The sequence below is a fragment of the Misgurnus anguillicaudatus genome, chromosome 2 (genome assembly GCF_027580225.2).
Source record: "Misgurnus anguillicaudatus chromosome 2, ASM2758022v2, whole genome shotgun sequence".
Lineage (NCBI taxonomy): Eukaryota > Metazoa > Chordata > Actinopteri > Cypriniformes > Cobitidae > Misgurnus > Misgurnus anguillicaudatus.
This window is the reverse complement of record NC_073338.2, coordinates 44917656-44937323: the sequence shown is the minus strand read 5'-3', so window position 1 is coordinate 44937323 and position 19668 is coordinate 44917656. Positions and strand designations below refer to the sequence as shown.

At 39.4% G+C, this 19668-nt stretch overlaps 1 protein-coding gene across 3 annotated transcripts in view; it reads right to left on the bottom strand.

Moving 5' to 3' along the window:
* wdr47a (WD repeat domain 47a) overlaps positions 1 to 19122 on the bottom strand; it is a 53511-nt gene extending 34389 nt beyond the window's left edge. The window contains exons 1-14 of one of the 3 annotated variants that reach the window (XM_073856457.1): positions 18910 to 19122; positions 18146 to 18322; positions 16699 to 16782; positions 16163 to 16247; positions 14669 to 15459; positions 14294 to 14411; positions 10835 to 11016; positions 6504 to 6746; positions 4354 to 4417; positions 4100 to 4257; positions 3750 to 3919; positions 2023 to 2193; positions 1419 to 1550; positions 702 to 920 (exon numbers count right to left, since the gene is read on the bottom strand). In XM_073856457.1, the coding sequence (XP_073712558.1) occupies positions 702 to 920; positions 1419 to 1550; positions 2023 to 2193; positions 3750 to 3919; positions 4100 to 4257; positions 4354 to 4417; positions 6504 to 6746; positions 10835 to 11016; positions 14294 to 14411; positions 14669 to 15459; positions 16163 to 16247; positions 16699 to 16782; positions 18146 to 18303 (2575 nt within the window). In that variant the 5' untranslated portion in view covers positions 18304 to 18322; positions 18910 to 19122. The remainder of the gene's footprint in view (positions 1 to 701; positions 921 to 1418; positions 1551 to 2022; positions 2194 to 3749; positions 3920 to 4099; positions 4258 to 4353; positions 4418 to 6503; positions 6747 to 10834; positions 11017 to 14293; positions 14412 to 14668; positions 15460 to 16162; positions 16248 to 16698; positions 16783 to 18145; positions 18323 to 18909) is intronic. The other 2 variants (XM_055203435.2, XM_055203436.2) reach the window with 2 other exon arrangements.
* Positions 19123 to 19668: the final 546 nt, after the last annotated feature.

The window sequence follows — 19668 nt, the reverse complement described above, 5'->3', positions numbered from 1 at the left end:
AAGACTTTTAAAGATGTAAATTAAGTCTTTTGTGTCCCCAGAGTACATATGTGAAGTTTTAGCTCAAAATACCCCACAGATAATTTATTATAACATGTTAAAATTGGCACTTTTTAGGTGCGAGCCGTTTTTGGGTGTGTCCTTAAATATGCAAATGAGCTGATGAAATGCAAACACTGATCACCATAATGGTGGTTTGATGAAATTGAAACTCAATTGTGTTGTTAATTATCTCTCTTTCTCTCTCTCTCTCTCTCTCTACACTAAATGGCAGTGCCATGGTTGGATAGTGCAGATTAAGGGGCGGTATTATCCCCTTTTGACATCACAAGGGGAGCCAAATTTCAATGCCAAATGTTCAATTTTCACATGATTGCAGAGAATGGTTTACCAAAACTAAATTACTGGGTTGTTCTTTTTCTAGGATGATAGAAGCACTGGGGACCCAATTATAGCACTTAAACATGGAACATTTTCATGAAATGTCCCATTTAAGTGCGTGCTATTGCGTATTGCATGTCTATTATGTACATCAATACATGCAACAAAAATATCAATACAAATAACAAAATATCATCTTAGGCAGTTCTGCACGGGTGCAATCTAGGGATGTAACTAAATGATAAACAGTACAGTAGTAAAATTATTTCAACTGATTAGTTTCATAAATCCAATTTAATAGCACTCAGATGAGATCTCACCTTGCAGATCACTGACGATAACTTTGGAGTCGTATGATCCCGTGAGCAGGTAGTGGGCCCCGGGTGAGAAGCGCACCGATCGGACGTCGCTGGAGTGCGGCCGGTACGTTTGAACCATGCGTCCGCCTCTGATGTCATACAACATACAGGAGCTGTCCTCCTGCCCTGTTGCTAGTAGACGCCCACTCGGGTCAACCGCCACCGACGCCACAGGGCTGCCTGTAGATCACACACATACACAACAAGGTAGATCACACAACCACATATTCACAGAAACAAGCCTTTACACTTAAACAGGACCACAGATTAGAGGTCTTCTCGAGTCCAAAGAAATGTACCCTACCCAAAATGACCCGAATCACTTTTTATAAATATAAATATAATATTTTTTTTAAAGAAAGACCCGACCTGAGACAAACCCAAGAAAATTAGACATGGGTCCGACCCGGCCCAGTGGCAATTTTTTTAACTTGACTGGACTCGAATGTAAACAAGATCGATATGTGTGCAGTCTGCATCCCTGCATGCACCAATCAGACGGAAAGAAACCCTGTTGGCCTTGCATGCTCCATTTGTTTTCCTTAGTTATCTTTTAGACCTGAACCCACTCTTGGGTCGGACCTCGGGTTTTTCGTATCTAAGTGGACCCGTGAAGACCTCTACCACAGATCAAACATTTTTTGAACTGACTGTAAATACAGAGGAATTTAAGCTCACCTGAGCCATGGAAAGCCGTCCCCACCACTCTTACACAACTGGGTACCCGCAGGTCCCAGAAACGAACCGTCATATCCTGTGATCCAGATGCTATCATCCAACCCCCCCACGTGTACAGAGACAAGATATGGCCTAAGAAAACAGACAAATCACATTAGAGACTCAAATAATATACAGTAAGTGCACCCGGTGTGTTTGCAGGTGTTTGAGATGCTTGAAGGCCTATTTTATATTTGAACAGAAACTGATATAGGTGTATAATATACATAGATGTTGTTTGTGTTTGTGAACGCTTAAGATTAGATTTGCCATTTTTGGGCAAACTGTCCCTTTCAGGGGTGGTTTCCCAGTCAGAGCTTATCCTATTCCCAGACTAAAACGCATGTTTGAGCTGCTTTAATTTCAAAACACCTTGCACTGACGTATTTTAACATATATCAGTACCACTGTTTTGTCTCAAGATGCACACCAGTATTGTTTTTTGTAAGGTTTCTTTGTAAAAACTACTTAAATGTCCTAAAATAACTAAGGTCTAGTCCTGGATTAATCTAAACCCAGTACAGGAAACCGCCCTTTAAATATTGGCGTGTGTATGGTTTTGTACCCGTGTGTCCACTCAGCGCATGCAGACCCTGTCCTCTCTGGCAGTCTGTTGTGTAGATGTTACAGTCTCCAGCGCCGGCGCTGATTAAAATGGCTCCTCCGCTTTCAGGGCCTTCCATAAACGCCAAGTCTCTGATAGTCCCATCATGCATACTGAACTCAAGATCTGGACCTGTAGCACAGAGAGTAAGATTTGGCATAAATGGGTGATTGTCACGAAACCATTGAAACACCACGACACTAATGATTTTAGCTTTAAAATTTGTAATATAAAATTTGTAACATTAAAAAGCATCAGAATTAACACAATACTGTGTTCTACCCTGCACAATGTGTGATTTCAACATAAGAATTTATAATTGTAAATTTTATCTCATTTTCTGCTGAAATTCTCATTACCGCAATGTGTCCGGCTGTGTTTGAACATGCGTTATGTTGTAATTTAATCAAAGTAACACAAAAATATTAAGGAAAAAAAATAAATGGATGTTTTGCTAGACTACTTTAGATGACAGAAAAAATATTTACTGAATATTCATGTATAATAATAATGAAGAAAAATTAGGAAAATGATGTGTCCATGCCTGATGTTCTCATCCTCCGCAACACTTTTTGAGAACAGTTAAAGCACACATACAGAATTTTAATAAAGTTTGATTTTGAGTGACCAAGCACATGGACCAATTACTTCAAGATGGCTACCAGGTAAGATCATTAATTTGAAATATTGTCTTGTCAGAATGCTTACACGACATTTTGATTATCATTACCGCAACAGATGCTTATTAAATGTTAATTTAATTAATAGAAGCATAATACTTTGATTTTAAATGCATGTGCAGAATCTCCAAATTATGTTCTTTCAGGTTTGTCATGTCATTTTGAAAATATGTCAGTGTTGATGTTTTCTGACTGTTGCGGTAATGAGATTTTTTAGGACAAATTTTTTAAATTATGTTACAAAAAGTGTTAAATGATAAGTAAAAGGTTTTAAAGTAATGTTCCCATTTACTCCAGACTTTGTTTTTCAATGTCTGGTGTGAAAAAAAGTAAATTTAAGCAATTTTTACATTTTCATGCTTGACATTTTTAAAACCAAGTTTTCGTGAGAATCACCCAAATATACCTGCAGCCAATTGGTTGACCATGACCAGTGGCGGCTGGTGACTTTTTAGTGGGTGCTCGATCGAAGTTGCTTACAACATGTATGTAGCCTGTCATGTGCGTGCTTACAAAATATGTGTTCTGCACATTGAGTGTGTGAATGTGCATCACGTGTTTTGTCAGAATAAGTGCCTGCTGCAGATGTGTATAAGGGGTTTATGATAAGAGACGCTCGCGTTCGCCAGAAACTCGCATAATCTCATGCGTAATTAGAGTTTAATGAGTGTCTTGCGTGTATTTTGTGAGCGTCTCTTTTATCATAAACGGTTTTGGCACGTGTGCAGCAGGCACTTATTTTGACAAAACACGTGATGCACATGGTTCACATGACGCAACAAATACATATTTTGAAAACGCAAGCAACACACGACACTCCGAACACTTATTTTGAATTTGCGCCCCTCGGATGAGCAGTCACGATCTGCCACTGACCATGCAAACAACACCAAAGGCAACAGTTTGAATCCCAGATATACCAGTACTGCACCTACTGATAAGATAAATATGAAATTAACCTCTATTGAGATTTATAAGCTCTTTTTATTTGTAATACATCTCTCCTACCTGTAGCATTGCAGGTTTCAGGGTTAAAGGGCAGCACTTTGACGTATTTGTCGTTGGACCCGGTGGCCAGCAACTGACCGCAGGGGCTCCAGGCCACGCAATATATGGAGCCTTTGTGATGCTTGTTTCTCTTAAAGCGGATTACAGGAGGTTTGCTTGTACCCGGGCTGCTGAGATAAAATGTTTGTGTAGAGGGAACAAGAGTGTGATGTCTGTTTATCACTAATCTGTCATTTACAGAGTTTCCACACCTTCTTATTCAGATATGAATATGTGGTTGTTTAAAAAACAACATAAAGCAATTTATTACTGATTAAGCAGGTTTAACGTAGTATGTGTGGGCAGCTGACCTTGTGTCCAGTGTATCAGGATAGGCACACACACGCAGCGTCTTAGAGTTTGAGCCGACAGCGTATAACGTTCCTGTGGGGTGGAAGGCCACGGCTCGCACCGCCTGTGTGTCCTCCAGAGTGTTCACCATCACAAACTTAGCTTTAGACTTCTCTTTCTGAAAGAGAGATAGAGAGTAAGAGATTAAATGTGTGTGATGATACACATGTACTATATATATGTTAGTTATGCTGAGCTGTAGGGGGCGCTGTACCTCTGGGCCTTTAGAGCGAATCAAGCTGCTGTCATTGGGTTCAGTGTTTTTTCTGGGGGAAGTGCTGCAGAAAGAGACAAACTATTCATAAGAACCTAATCCACTGACCCATGTGAATTCAACCAGTAATACTGACCAAAAAAAACATTACTAGGCAGAACTAATTTTTAAGCATTAAGCCTCACTTGAAGGTGCATTGTGTAACCTGCTGGAAGGATCTCTTGACAAAAATGCAATATATTGCAAAATGCAAAATATTGTGACCGGTACCTTCAAACTTTAATAACACCAAAAACTTGATGAGCCAAAAGACCATAAACGGTTAAGCGCCAAAACGGTATGCAAGTTCAAAAAAGACGAGGACCTGGCAACACTGCAAGACCGCTCCGTGGAGCAGCCTCAAAAATGCGTACAATACACAACGCTGCAAAACATAACGCAGTAACAGTAAATTATTTTGGTCTTATACCACGGGTCTGTTGAATGCTGCATTCTGATTGGCTGAGAAATGTTCTATGGGTGTTGATTATTTTTCTGTAAACCGCACACCTATCTTTTCAAATGTCTTAAAAATAGGCACCAGAGCAATGTTTGTGGTAACCGTGGCATAAGAGGAATAATTGACTCCGGTCCTTTGAATTATTTGAAAATAATGCACACCTGCGGTGTAACGGCACTCCGCTTCGCGTCGTGCCGCATTACCACCTTGGTGTGCATTATTTTCTTATAATTCAATGGCCCGTCGTCAATTATTCCTTACAAAGCTGTGGGTGATAAGCACGCTGCAAGACGGCAGAACCTTGCTATGGTCATCTCTGTGTCAATCATCACATTTTCAGGAGTGAGTCTTGTACCCGAATTTAAATGCGGTTGTCGCTCCCGAAAGTTTGCAGTGTGTACGCGTCCATTGTCTCAGACGATGACGTGTTTGTCCTGTGGCGTCTACCATAGCTTCTCTATGCATTTCGAAAGTGAGGGGTGAGTTGTGGACAGAGCCGGTTGACAATTCTACCAAAAATCTACCAATAGCCAATTATTATTTTTTATGTACTGACTGATAATCAGTATGATGGATGATCTATGTTTAAAAACTGTTCACAATAAACCTTCAATGTAAAATTTTACAGATCAGTAGAGCTGGCGAAAAAAATTGTCTGCGATTGTCCGATTCTCATGCGTGTCTCATCAGTAAAGCCGGTTCGGTGATTAGTAGTAGACCGCTATCACCTGCTTTCAGATGGAGCTGCATTTATTGCACAGAGCCGTATTTCACCGAAAGCTATGCAAAATCCCGTTCGTAATCGTGAAAGTTCGTCTTCGATTATGAACGCGATTTTGCCTAGCTTCTTGGTGAAATACAGCTCTGTGTAATATATGCTGCTCCATCTGAAAGCAGCTGATGGCGATTTACTACTAATCACCGAACCGGCTTTACTGATGAGACACGCATGAAAATCGCAGGCGATTTTTTTGCCAGCTCTACAGATAGGGTGGCCATTCGTGCCAGTTTCGCCGGACGCGTCCCGAGCATGTTTTCGGGTGCGTTCTCCGGAGGTCGCGTTGCTTGATCGCATACGTCATCGAGGTTCTCAGATTTCAGTTAAAATACATTAGAAAATTAAGATTTATTTCTTTTAAGACATATAATCATTGTAGTTTCATTCTTACCTTGAAATGTAACGGTTGCTTTTCTGAAATTAAACCCGAAATATTAAACCTTGATGACGTGTGCGGTCGACCAACGCGACTTCCGGAGAACGAACCAGAAAACATGTTCGGGACGTGTCCGGCGGAACTGGCACGAATGGCCACCCTATCTACAGATCAGGTATGATAATGTTCAGTTATCAGGTCATTATTACTCTAAAATAAATTCTAACAGGGTGGCCACAATGGCGCAAAGTGAGATTCATATTCTATAATATTGCAGGGTGAAGCACAACGCATGTACAAAAAGTTACACTGCAAATGACTGATATTTTATGTTTTAGACAGAGATGGCGATAGAGAGGCTGCAGCTTTAATAAGTAATAGCTTAATTCACAAAAACAAAGGCTGTATATCAAATGCATAATTTGTGTTTGTTTTGATTGATTATGCAATCGGCAACCAAGAACCTCAAAACCAGATAGAAACGTCTGTGGCCTCACCTCAGGGGTAGCACAGGTGACTGGCTGGGTGTAGGTAAGGCTGCCTGCACTGCTGATCTCTGTGGAGTGCTGGTAACCACATCACTTACACCTCCATCTTCTCCCTGTGTGTGTGGTGCGGCCGAAGCTTCTTTTGATAGATTGTTGCCATTACTGCCTCCATTACACTGCTGTGACAGAGCCTGCACCTCTTCTCCTAAATCATCCATTCCCACATTCAGCTCCTCCAGTTTTTGAATAGACCTGCAAAAATACAAAATAACTTCTTTAGGATTTGGATTCAATCTTCAAGCTTCACACCTAATATAAGTTTGACACGTGACATCTGCGTCAACTTAGGCTGTTTCTCAATTCCAAGAACGCAAAGAATGGACTTGCGTTCTCGTGGAGATCCTGCCAGGCGACCTCAGAAGAACGAACTCAGAAGGTCATGAGAACACAGAACGCACTTGTGAGAATTGAGATGTGTGTATTTTCATGCATCCTCTGTACTTGCCTTCTTGAGAATTGGAATTGAACTTCGACGGTTAATGATGATGTAGAGTGAGAACACGAGGATGCAAGATCGCTGAAGAACGCATATTGAGAAGCAACCTTAATCTCTGATCTCAGATGGCCATGGATGGACCATACACTGACCTCATGCATCATACCCTACATGACGTGTTTACTGTATATTTACATTAATGCATTTGGCAGATTTTTTATGTTTGCACAATTTAACTCTTTACCCCCCAGTTTTATCTTATCTTCATTGGTTCTCTTTTATAAACTACCACTTTTTATATCCAATCAAAGTACAGTGGAAAACACAAGCCATGTCCACCAGTGATGTCTGGGTTGATCCAAAATGAGCGTGTGTCTGCGGTTACCCATGATTACGAGTCATCCAAAAATATTCTTAATGATATTCGGGTCGCGGTCGATCAGGTCGTTTGAAATAAAGATGCCAATTTACTATTTTAAACAATTACTACTTTAAAAAAATGTGGGCCAGGTACAACATTTATATATTTTTTGCGGTCTGAGTTGCTGGCGGATTAGTTAAAAACGTTGGTCGGGTGCGAGTTGTTTATTCATTGACCCACGCATCACTGATGTCCACTATTTTCCTTATGTAATATTCTGTTTCACTTGGAAATACGTCACAACGCAGAGGCAGAAGTGACACAGTGAACTATGAAGTTCTGAGATAAAAGTCTTGCTACATGACTACTAACTTTGATCGAAAGACCGTTGTTTACTTTACTGTATGGCTAATTTTTACATTTGTACACAAATCAAACTACACAAAGCTTTACAGGGATGAAAATTCTGTCATTATTTTCTCATCCATGTTGTTCAAAACCTGTATGAAATTTTTTTCTGATAAACACAAAAGCAGATATTTTGATAGATGATGGTAAGAACACAGCTGATTGTAGGGATGGGCAATATAAACGATATGCAATATAAACGATACAAAATTGGCATACGATAGAGATTTTAAATCTATTGCACTATCGCGATAATGCGTGTTGATGACGCAATCTACCCGCGAACTTTAGAGCCACGAGCTGCAGCCGAATAAACATGCATTTGAAAAAGCAACACTCGTCAAACATAATCACTATACACGTTCTTTATTATAATGAAAATACCTGAAAAGGTTTGAAGAACAGCAATATAAATATATCCTTAAGACATTTCCTGGAGCTGCGTGTGTCTGGTTCTTCGTCTGCAGCGCATATTAAGTTTCTGCCAGAGAGCGCCCCCTGGCTTTTGGATGTAGCGGCATTTCACCGTAATTTATTGAGAAGCATAGTAAGCATTATCAGCCAATTTATAGGTGCACCCCTAATTTAGGTCTGTGTCTCTGCCTACCAACCACATTTTTTTTGCCATGGTTTATGCATCTGATGGAGAACAAACTGTGCCATTTCTCTAATTAGGTTGCTCTGTATTTTGCACCTGGTTACTTTTGGCATATTTCTTGTGTTTATGTTTAAAAAATTATTTTTAGTTTAAATACAAAATACACTTATGTTTTTCCCAAACTATTTGTGTTGATTTGTTATATAAACAAATGATTTACATAAAGTTTTTCCAGACCTATGTAAATGATGAGAATTCAGATTTGGACCTTTGAATGTAAACTTTGAGAACCCCTGCTGTAGAGCAAGGGGTGTCCAATACGGCAATGCTGGTAGATCGCACATAAGTTAACTGCTGCTCCACGCGCGAAATTAGCATTATGGTCTAGTAATTGTGAAACATGCAATATATATATGCAATATGTATGCAGTATAGTCCTCACAAGCATTTAAAGTGTTTAGTGTTATAAAAATAATTAACTGTTTTTTAGCAGATAGATCTTGTCGGCTTTATCATTTTAAAAGTAGATCACCACACAAAAAAGTCTGGACACCCCTGCTGTTGAGTGTGTCAGGCAAAAGTTCCAGCTAAGAGAGGTAACAAGACTAATCTGGCTATAACGGTTTACTTTTACTGTTTTAGCAGTTTGGCTTTTCTAAGGGTCTATATAACCTGTTCTGAAATGAGTCTATTAAAATTATTATATCGCAATACATATCGCTATCGCAAGAGGCTGCAATGTATAACGCAATATGGATTTTAGGCCATATCGCCCATCCCTAGCTGATTGTAACTAGGGATGCACCGATATGGAAATTTTGGCCGATACTGATAACTCTTTATATTTGGGGGCCGATAACCAATATATATATATATATATATATATATATATATATATATATATATATATATATATATATATATATATATATATATATATATATATATATATATATATATATATATATATATATATATATAGGCCGATAAATATTCATATTATTTTCACAATGAAAATATCACGGACATCTTGTCTTTGCGCTAGACTAGCATACTCTTCTTAAGCTCGCAACACGTGTCATCTTAATGTCACAGAAAGCACCAATCAAAACTCCACATGGCCAGCAATGAGCAAGTGAAGTGGTTCAACACACCAAAATAATCCATCATTTATCGGCTTTCATTTATCGGCCTAATTTTGTTATCAGACCGATAACCGATAATATTAAAAATAAGCAGTTATCGGCCGACAACGTTATGTCGGCCGATATATCGTGCATCCCTAATTGTAACCATCGACTTCCATAGTAGGAAAACAAATACAATGGAATTCAATGGGTACCATCAACTGTGTGCTTACCATCATTTATCAAAATATCTTCTTTTGTGTTCATCAAAATAAAAAAACGCACAGGTTTAAAACAACGTGAGGGTGAGTAAATGATTAAATAATTTTCATTACTGGGTGAACTATCCCTTTAAATATTTATAAATTTTTCCTTAGGGACTCCTCCACCCTCGCTGCACCATCTGTAGAAGCCTTATTAACTTTTCATCCTTTCCTCCGTGTCTATAAAACACCACCCAAAAGCACGACTACCATAACTGGTCATTTCCCTTTTGTCAAGGGGGCGGTTTGTTTAAAACCCACACAAGTGACATGAGGACACAATAGGCACACAGTATAAACAATCATTTTTATAACACCACAAAAACTCTTTAGAATAAAAGTTTACTGAAACTGGCATATACAATCTTAAATTTAGTTTAAACTCATAATGTGAGTAATATTCTTTTGATTCCCCTGACTGAACAATGAATGATTGTTCTGCATCCCCTCCCCTTCGACACGCTTCATTATTTATGCTTCTCGACTCTAATGATGACATCACCAGTGGAACGGCACAGTTTTACAACCTCTCTTTGTTATGGTTCTGCTTAAAGATTTCTCTGTAACCACAGTAACACAAAAAACAAGGAACCGTCAGAGCTGAGCAGAAGAGGAGGCGGAGAGGATTCCCGAAAACATGGTGTCCACCAACAACAAAAAGTATATTCCAGAGCTAGGTTTGCACCTTGTGGGCTGCAGAGGTAAAGGCCCAACAATAAAAACATAGCCCCAGGCCACGTGAATACAAAGGACGGTGCTGTCTGGTACTTAAACAATGACTATGCAAATGTGTCAGATGTGAAACAGGTCTCAGAACGTCAGTGTGCATAGATGCGTTCTCCTTAGGGATTTCTCTACCCACTTCAACTGTCCCGGCTGCTCGCTGCACCATCTGTAAAACCCTGAGGTCACTTTCATTGTCATTTAATTTGTTATTCAAACTTTCCTCTCTCTGGCTGTTAGCAGCTACAGATATCAAATCTTTTCTTTCTTTGTGTTTGTTCACTTCAGCTGGATTCCAGTCCAATCTCAGTACACAGGTCTCTTGACTTTAGTTATGGTGGTGATAATGTAGAAATTGACTGACCTGGTGAGGAAGGTCTCTGTGAGATTGGGCTTAGCTGTGGGCGGGGTCTCATTCTGCTGGACTCCGCCTTCTCGCAGCATCTGCTGGTAAAGTTCCCTCTGTTGCTGCTTCTGTTCGAGATGCTGTTGGACACGCAGACGCTGGCGATAAAACTCTTGAAACTGCTCTGTGGAGTCCCGCAGCTACACAAACAACAACACAGAGACAAAGATGTTTAACTGAAGCATAGTGAACCCTTCTCTATACAATAAAATAGCATATTTTCTTTTACTAATACAATTTCTAATACAATTGATGTTTTGAGGTAATTTACATTTCATTTATTTAAACCCTTAGGAATTATTTCCATAAAGTTGAAAATATCTGAACTTACACAACTGTACAAATTAGATTCCTACAGTCATAGGGAATGTACGTAATCTTATCTGGATAGACCGCAGGAATTTTAGGAAAACCACAGGATATGGAAGGAGAATAAATGTCATAACTCATATTATCCTATGAGTCTGTGTGTGTTTGTCCACAGGGAATAAAGGAAGATAAGTGGGATTCCACAATAGGTCAGAATTATAATAAATCTTTAAATCTCAACTTTCTAATACCCTTTTTACAACCAGAACCTTTAAGGGTGGGGGGGGTTCAACAGTATTTTATGCATTCTGACTTATTAACACAGTTTAAGATTTGGTTTCCTCATGCCTAATAAATGCAAAGTGTCATAAAAGCAGTGGGACGTGTTACAGAGTATTTCTGTGCTAAATGCACTTCGCCAGAGTTCGTACAAGTTTCTGAAAGTTTTTTTCAATTACAGGTTCAGCTGACGTTTCATGGGTACGCTATACGTATCACTTGTTTTTATGGGAACTTCCCCCGGAACACCACGCCCACATGTCAATCAGGGGGAGAGCCGAGGACGCTTAGTTACAGGCATCACTTCACGCTACAGCTTTGTTTTATATTAAGACTCAACAATGGCACGAAAGAAGAAGTGTGTTTTTGGATGTAAGGAGAAGAAAGCCAGCATTATGGAAACAATTGATATAATTTGTTTATCCGAGGTAGCAGCAAAGTTTTGCGTGTGTGTTTGTTTAACGCTGGATTTCATTGAAAAGTCTCTTCCGGGTCATGAGTTTGCATACGGTAATACTTGTGTTATGTTGGAAATAGGTGCGTAAGTGCATATTAATATATTTAAACGACACAAACATGTAGTGAATCGTAAGTTATCCCGTCAGTGTTGTATAAAGTGTTAACTCGGACTTGCCCCTCCCGCAGCTAGTAACTCCTTCCAAATGTTTTCGTACGTTATCGGAAAGAATCTGTAAAGCTGACCTGTCTTTTATAAATCTGATTAAACTAAAGACTCTTCGGAAATATAAAGGATGTAATACTACTCTATAGGTACTCCAGATTAACATCAGATACGCAGAAACAGCGTGTGTTATGGACGCTTTAATGGACCTAACCCTATTCACAATAACAATCTCTAATGGTGAACATTTTAAAAACATTACTAACAACCACAACTTCTATTAGACTCAACCAAACCTACTCATGATATCTAATGGTCAGCATTTAAGGGAAGGGACACACCAAACCGACGGCAACAAAGTAGCCCAGACTGTGAAAGTTGCCCTGACACACCAAAAGGACATTGGCGAAGTAGCATGTTCGTACTGCACCTACGTGAGATTAGATATCTTTCCATACCAGCAGGTGGCAGTAGTCAGTATTGATTCATGGCAAACTGGAAGAGCAGTGACAGCTGGGATCCAAAACATAAGCAAAGCAACACTCACTTACCAGTTCCACACAAATCCCACTCACCACAGATGGAGTCATATCTTTTAAAATATTCACTTAGGTAGCGTGTCCACCAAAGCGTTTACGCCCACAGCCGGCGTATGTTTTCAATTGTTTCCAATGGAAGTGCAGCGTTTTTCAAAAAAGACAGCAGCTAGCTTTTTTCCCGCACTGAAAGCCGGCACTCAGCTGAGCGCAGAGATTTGAAAAAAATTCCACTTTGGGTGAAAATATCAGCTCGTAGAAGTATCACAGCAACCAAAGCGCTCAGCTGAAGAAAGCTGGCAGTCGGTTGAAACAAGCTGGCATTCAGCGTCCACCTGGCATTTTCAGCCGCATGTAAAAGCTTTGGTGTGCACGCCCCCTTAGAGATGAAAAAAATGAGACTGTTGGTTCTGTGGGTTCCCTCTTGACGTCTCATTAGAATAATCCGACTTCCAGATAAGCAAAAAAACAAGCCTACTCATAATAACAATCTCTAATCTCAACATCTACAACCTTACAAACAACCTGTAATGCTCAATATTTTAGAACATGCTAAAATGTAATGCTAAAACAGATTATGTTAAGAGCTAGTTACACAGCATGTTAATTAACAACCAACAGAAGTGAATAATGACATCTCTAAATACACTGTAAGAAATATTTGTTGGTTTTAACTTAAAAAAGTAAATAATGACATCACTAAATACACTGTAAAACAATTTGTTGGTCCAACTTAAAAAAGTAAATGATGACATCACTAAATACACTGTAAAACAATTTGTAGGTCCAACTTAAAAAAGTAAATAATGACATCACTAAATACAATGTAAGAAAGATTTGTTGGTTAAACAATTTAAACAACTTGGTTTCCTTAAAATTTTGAGTTAATTCAACTTAAAAATATTAGCTTACTAAACAAATTGAGTAAAATTATTGTAATTAATATTTTTAAGTTGAATCAACTCAAAATTTTAAGGCGAACCAGGTTACTTACTCTTTTATTAATTAAATAATAAGCTAAGACTTCTGATAGAGATCCAATTAAGAGCGATGATCAAAACATACACAGAGTTTGAACTGTTTGACCTGAGGGGTTGCTTTCGGGTTTTATAAGTTGGGTAAGGACGCCACCTGATGGATAATAGGAAAATACGCGTATTGACGGAAAAACGCGTCATTGGCAGGGAAGCGTTTTCCCTTAATTGATGAATTAAGTCATCAATGGCAATGAAAGAGTTAAAGTACCATACATGTGTGTTGATTTGAAAAAAAAGTACTTTTTTACATTGTGTAAAATCCAGGCCAAATCTCAATCTAATTTTGAGCTTCAAAGTTTGCTTTCACATTTATTTCAATCTTTGACACGACCTTACTTCAATTATTCTTAGTTATTATTACCTATTATTAGACATAAAGGTTATAGTTTCACAGAATATTGTTTACATTATGTAAGATGATTTCACTCTAGCTAGGATATCACAAGCAGAGTCACATATTTTGTAGCACTATGTGATTTTAGCATTCAAAATCCGATGGGCGTATTGTATTTCCAATGTTTATGCAGATGGCCAACTCTCATATCTTTACTGTGACTTTTAAATGGCAGGTGCAGTCTAAAATAAGTTTGGAATATACTGTTGTTCAATGAATATCAAATTGTCTAATAAGTACCTCATTCTTCTCTGAAGAACCGGGTGCTGGGGCGTCCTCACCCGGGGCAGAGGCTGGGCGAGAGTTTTGAAGAACAGGTGAGCTCATCATTTTATCAGATGGAGTTTCAGTTCTGGAGCTGCAAAACCAGAGAGTCCACTTTATTTTGGGAAGCACACACCTCAGCTATTGTGCTAAATATGTTCTGAACAAATTCTAATTTGAAGGCATTCAGCCCCACCTGAAAACATTACTGAGAATCTTAACCATGCAAATCACACAAAAAAATATATTTTCAAAAGGTGTTTTAAATAAGGCCACAATTCTTAATTCTTATTTGAAAACCAAAATCAGCCTAGAAATATGAGGTGGTGTAGATGTTCAGGTGATGGTTACCTCTCAGGTGACTCCTCAAAGATGCTATGGCATCCTGAATTGTCCATCATCACACTACGGTTCAGGTGGTGAAAATTAGCAAATGAGTGCGACATGGGTGAGGTTTGCCCTCCATTTGTCCTTTGCCCCCTCTTTTCTTGCCCAGAGAGGCCGTAGGACAACCCATCCAACGCCGGGTTCAGAGAGCGGGACATGTAGGTGTCTGCCGACTGCGGTCGTCGCAGAGGGGATGCGGGGTACGGAGAGAGCTTACTGATAAGCGGAGTAAGGAGGTCGGCATAGCCGGTCTTGGCAGGTTTCACGAGCCGATCGACGTGAATGTTGAGCATTTTTTGTTCAAAGGCGCAGGAGAAGACGCTAGGTGACAGGTTCTGCATCCAAGACAGCATACTGAGGTCAAGGTCGTCGCAACCGTTCCCGCACAACATATCTATACCCAGAAGCACCTCGCTCTCTGTGATCTCTTCTCCGGTGGCTTTGCTCTGGCAGAACTCTACGCAACATTCGTACAGGACGCCTTTGATCAGAAGCTGGAACAGACGGTTGGAGCTGGCGCGAAACCCGGCTTCGCTCAACTTCCGATCGGCCGGAATGAACTCCGCCACCATGCCGCAGGCCTCCTCGAAGCACTGGACGCGCGCAGTGCTTGGGTTCCAGTCCTTAAACTCAGAGTGGTTGGTGAGGCGAGGCAGCGTCAGGAGAAGACAGAGCTTGCTGTAGTCATCTTTAGATGGACAAAACTCTTCCAGAGCATGAAGACACTTCACGGCTTCCTGCATGGTCAGCTCCAACTGAATTGTATCATAAATAATAGAGAAAGAGGCTTGACTGAGAGACTGAAACTATCATGATTTTTGGACATTGCACCATGGTAATGCCATGTAAATACTTTTATACCATAGTGGTATATATAAAATTATTACATGGTGCTCTGGAATGCTTCATCCGGTTACTGCGAGACATCCTGACAGGTGTAGTTTAATATAAATATCCATTTTTAATAACATATAAGAGATTTTATTTACGATTGAACAAAATGCATCTTTGAACTTGCATGTCATCTTATAGGTTTTTGTACAAATTAGCTAATAAATCAATATTTTGTGGCCATATACTTACTCATGTGACAAGTAGCCACGTAATAAGTGAGAAAATGTACATCCAGCCTGGTTGTTGTTGCAAAAATTCCTTTCGGGGTGATACAAGACCCCTCACATATGTCATCCTGATCATCTGTCTGGATGTATTCTGCAATAACCACAGGCTGGATGTACATTATACCTTATTTATTATTAAGCAGTGCTGTATAACCTACACTGTACTATAGTTTCAGTGTAGGTAACTATTTTTAACATTTTCTATAATTTAATTAATTTAAAGTTGAAGAAAGAAAAACAAGCTGCCACATCATAACAGACAGAACGAATCAGAGATGACCTGTGACAACTCATCTTACACGGCACCGGTTACCATGGTGACACTGTTATCACTTACGTGTTGTGGCTCATCTTCAGCAGACATGGCGTTGTTCACACACAAAGCTTCTAGAAACTTCTGCTTTAGAACAATGTAGCGAAACCTGAGAGGAGACCATATACAGTAAAAACACGGTAAACTACTGTAAGTGTCTGGTTTAGTACAAATAAGTTAATTCATTATTCATTTATAATATCATATCTTCACAACCTCTAGAAATCAAAATAATAAGAAAAGTAAATTTGGTTATCATAGGCTGTATTACAGAAACATCCCAATCCCATCCTATCTATTTATTAACCATAGTGTAGGACTGGGCAATATATTGGGTGGGATTGTCATGCGCATTTCGTCAGTAAAGCCGATTCCTTAATTAGTAGTAAATCACTTAAGCTGCTTTCAGATGGAGCGGCATTTACTACACAGAGCCATAGTTCACTGACAAGTCGGGTGATACGTCCGTGATAATGAAGACGAAAGGCATAATGATTTCAATTTGGAAACTATTAAGAACATTGAACTTGTCAGATCCTAAATTAACAAATGGGGCTGACCTTTTCCTGTCAAATTTATCAAGACCCTCGAGAGGCTGAATGAACTGCAGCACTTCGTCCCACTGTCCATCTAGAATAAGTTGCCTGTGTTTGGGGGGGAGAAAGAGAGAAGAGAGAGAGAGAGAGTGTCTAAAGTTGGAAGGTATAGTCAGACACTTTGACTCATAGCATATTTAAGGACAACAAGAAAAGAACCATGGCAATACAACCGAAGAGCTCAGATGCAAAAGTCGCTAAACTCCGGTTGATAATGACCGAATTCTCTCAGCACATATTTTACGTTGATAAAATACTTTCACTTCAAATCTGTTTAATCCTGGCCTCAGGCCATTCAGAAATAATTGTTGACAGAGCAAAGTCAGCAATATCCTCTGAGTGCATGAAAGAAGAATTGGATAAATAAATGCAAGAGTTTATTTTACCTGGTTAAAAGGAGGATTACTGAATAAATTAGGATACTGACTGCATTTTTGACCTTTGTTTGGAAAGGACAATGAAGAGTGACTGGAGACTTTTTGGAGATTTTTACCAAAGAAGCTTGTATGCACATAGAGGGTTTTGCAGCGAAAGACTATCAAATATGTGAGAAAAGTGACATTTGTGAATATAAAGCATTTCAGTTACTGACCAATAATCTTTTTATTGCCATTAAAGTGAAACTATTAAACATAAACATAAGAGCCTGATAAAAATGCTCATTTACAGAAAAACATGGCAGATGCACTTAGAGGGTTTTGGACACAATTGTAGTACCATGGTTTTCTTTAAGTACTTTGGAGTGCCATGTAAATTCTTTTACAAGAAAATATGTCATCATCATCACATAGTCAAAATATATTCAAATATTTTTAAAAAACAAAAGGTAAAAAAAAACTCATCTCAAACTCTTATGCACCGATTAGGTATCGGCCAAGTAGGCATGGGCCGGTTATTTTTTTGAAAGAATATTATTATATTTATATTTATTTTCACCTGGCATATCTGTTGTATGTTGCATAAAAATAAAAATGTGTGTCCAGTTGAAAATTAGTTATTTGTATATGCAGAGATTTGATAATAACACATTTTAGTTTTGCAATAGCGCAGGACGGTGACACCATGGTATTTTATGCTTAATGTTATCATACCGCCAAAATCTCACACCGACCCATGCCTACTGCCAAATCTACTAATAACTGAGTAGTGGGCTGTTGGTTAATCAAAAATCTTAAGATTCAGCCCTCAGGTTCACATCACAACAGTTTACTTTGGTTTTAAGCTGCTACTAGTAAAACTTCATTCAGCTCAAGCAAGATAAGATAACAGGATCAAATCAGCAACAAATCAGAAATTTAATAATATTTCTATATGTTCTGCCATCCAGAAACAGACCCAAATCTTTCTTTCATCTGTTTGTTATACTGACATGACTCTATCTGAGGATCAGGTGTGCATGCAGTGTATGTACCTGAGGAAGAGCATATCATCAGAGTAAAGGCCATTGATAACACCGCTCTCCTTCTCCAAGGCCACCATACTGATATGAAGCTTGCGTGAGTTCAGGAAGTCCAAGATCACCTTAATGATCTCCACTTCCTTAACATTTATGATCTCCTCAGCCGTCATGGTGGCAAGCTGTCAAAGACTGAAAGCACAAAATGCATCATTTAGAAGATACTTGAATTGTAACTCTATGGGGATTGAACCAAGCTAAGCAGAAAGGTTAAATTCAAAGGTTCAATCAAATCAATGACCGATAAATCAAACCAAAACGTGGTAACTACACTTTTATTGTAATAAAACCATTCAAAGCAACGATTAAGCGCGTTGCTTAGGGGTGCAATTGCAGCTTCTGTTTGGGGGTTTAAACCAGCCGAGATGTTTAAACACTGAGTCGCACCACCCCCAAACCTTAACCATGGGAAACACAGATTTGCTTTCTCATGCTTTCCCACCGTCGGAGTCCGTTACCCAGCATTCATCTAAACGTACATACGGGCCGCTTACATATACAAGGTCCTAAATAAGCCCCGTTACACCCCGCCAGCCCCTACTTCACTGACTAAATAATAAACCAACGGGAATATCCACCCAGATCCACCGCCAGTATATCGCGAGACTCGCGCGGGGAGAGAGATCGAGTCATCCGGGCGGAGTAGCAGCAGCCTCCCCGGCCTCGCCTTTCCTCAAAACAACACTGATAATCGACCAAAACAGCCATTTAAATCTCACCTGCTGATCTCTACATATACGCGAAGTGCCGAAATCCTCTGTGGGGGTGTTGAGAGTGTGTTGACAAGCGCGGTGTGATGTTTAATCGCGTGATCCGAGCGAGCCGTCTCTCTTGTTGTCCCAACCGCTCGCTGGTTGTCAAGCAAGCAGCTTCCTCTGCGCGCTCCACCAATCCGCGCACACGAGCACGCAAACCCGCCCAGTCTCGCGCTCATCTGCAGCTCAGTGGGGATTAAGAGTGTTTGTAAGCATTATACTGAGCATTATACTAATATTTGGATTAAGGCTAATTAAAAAAAAAATAGTAAGAGAGTGGCTGTTTCGGGGAAGTGCGTAAAACGACCGGAATTTAAAGGGGACATTTCACAAGACTTTTTAAAGATGTAAAGTAAATCTTTGGTGTCCCCAGAGAGAGTATACGTATGAAAAGTTCTAGCTCAAAATACCATATAGATAATTCATTATAGCATTGTAAAATTGACAGTTTGTAGGTGCGAGCGTGGGTGTGTCCTTTAAAATGCAAATGAGCTAATTTCTGCACTAAATGGCAGTGCTGTGGTTAGTACAGGTTAAGGCGGGGTGGTATTATCCCCTTCTGACATCACAAGAGAAGCAAAATTCCAATGACCTATTTTTCCACATGCTTGCAGAGAATGGTTTACCAAAACTAAGTTACTGGGTTGTTCTTTTGCACTTTTTCCAGGTTGATAGAAGCACTGGGGACCCAATTATAGCACTTAAACATGGAAAAAGTCAGAT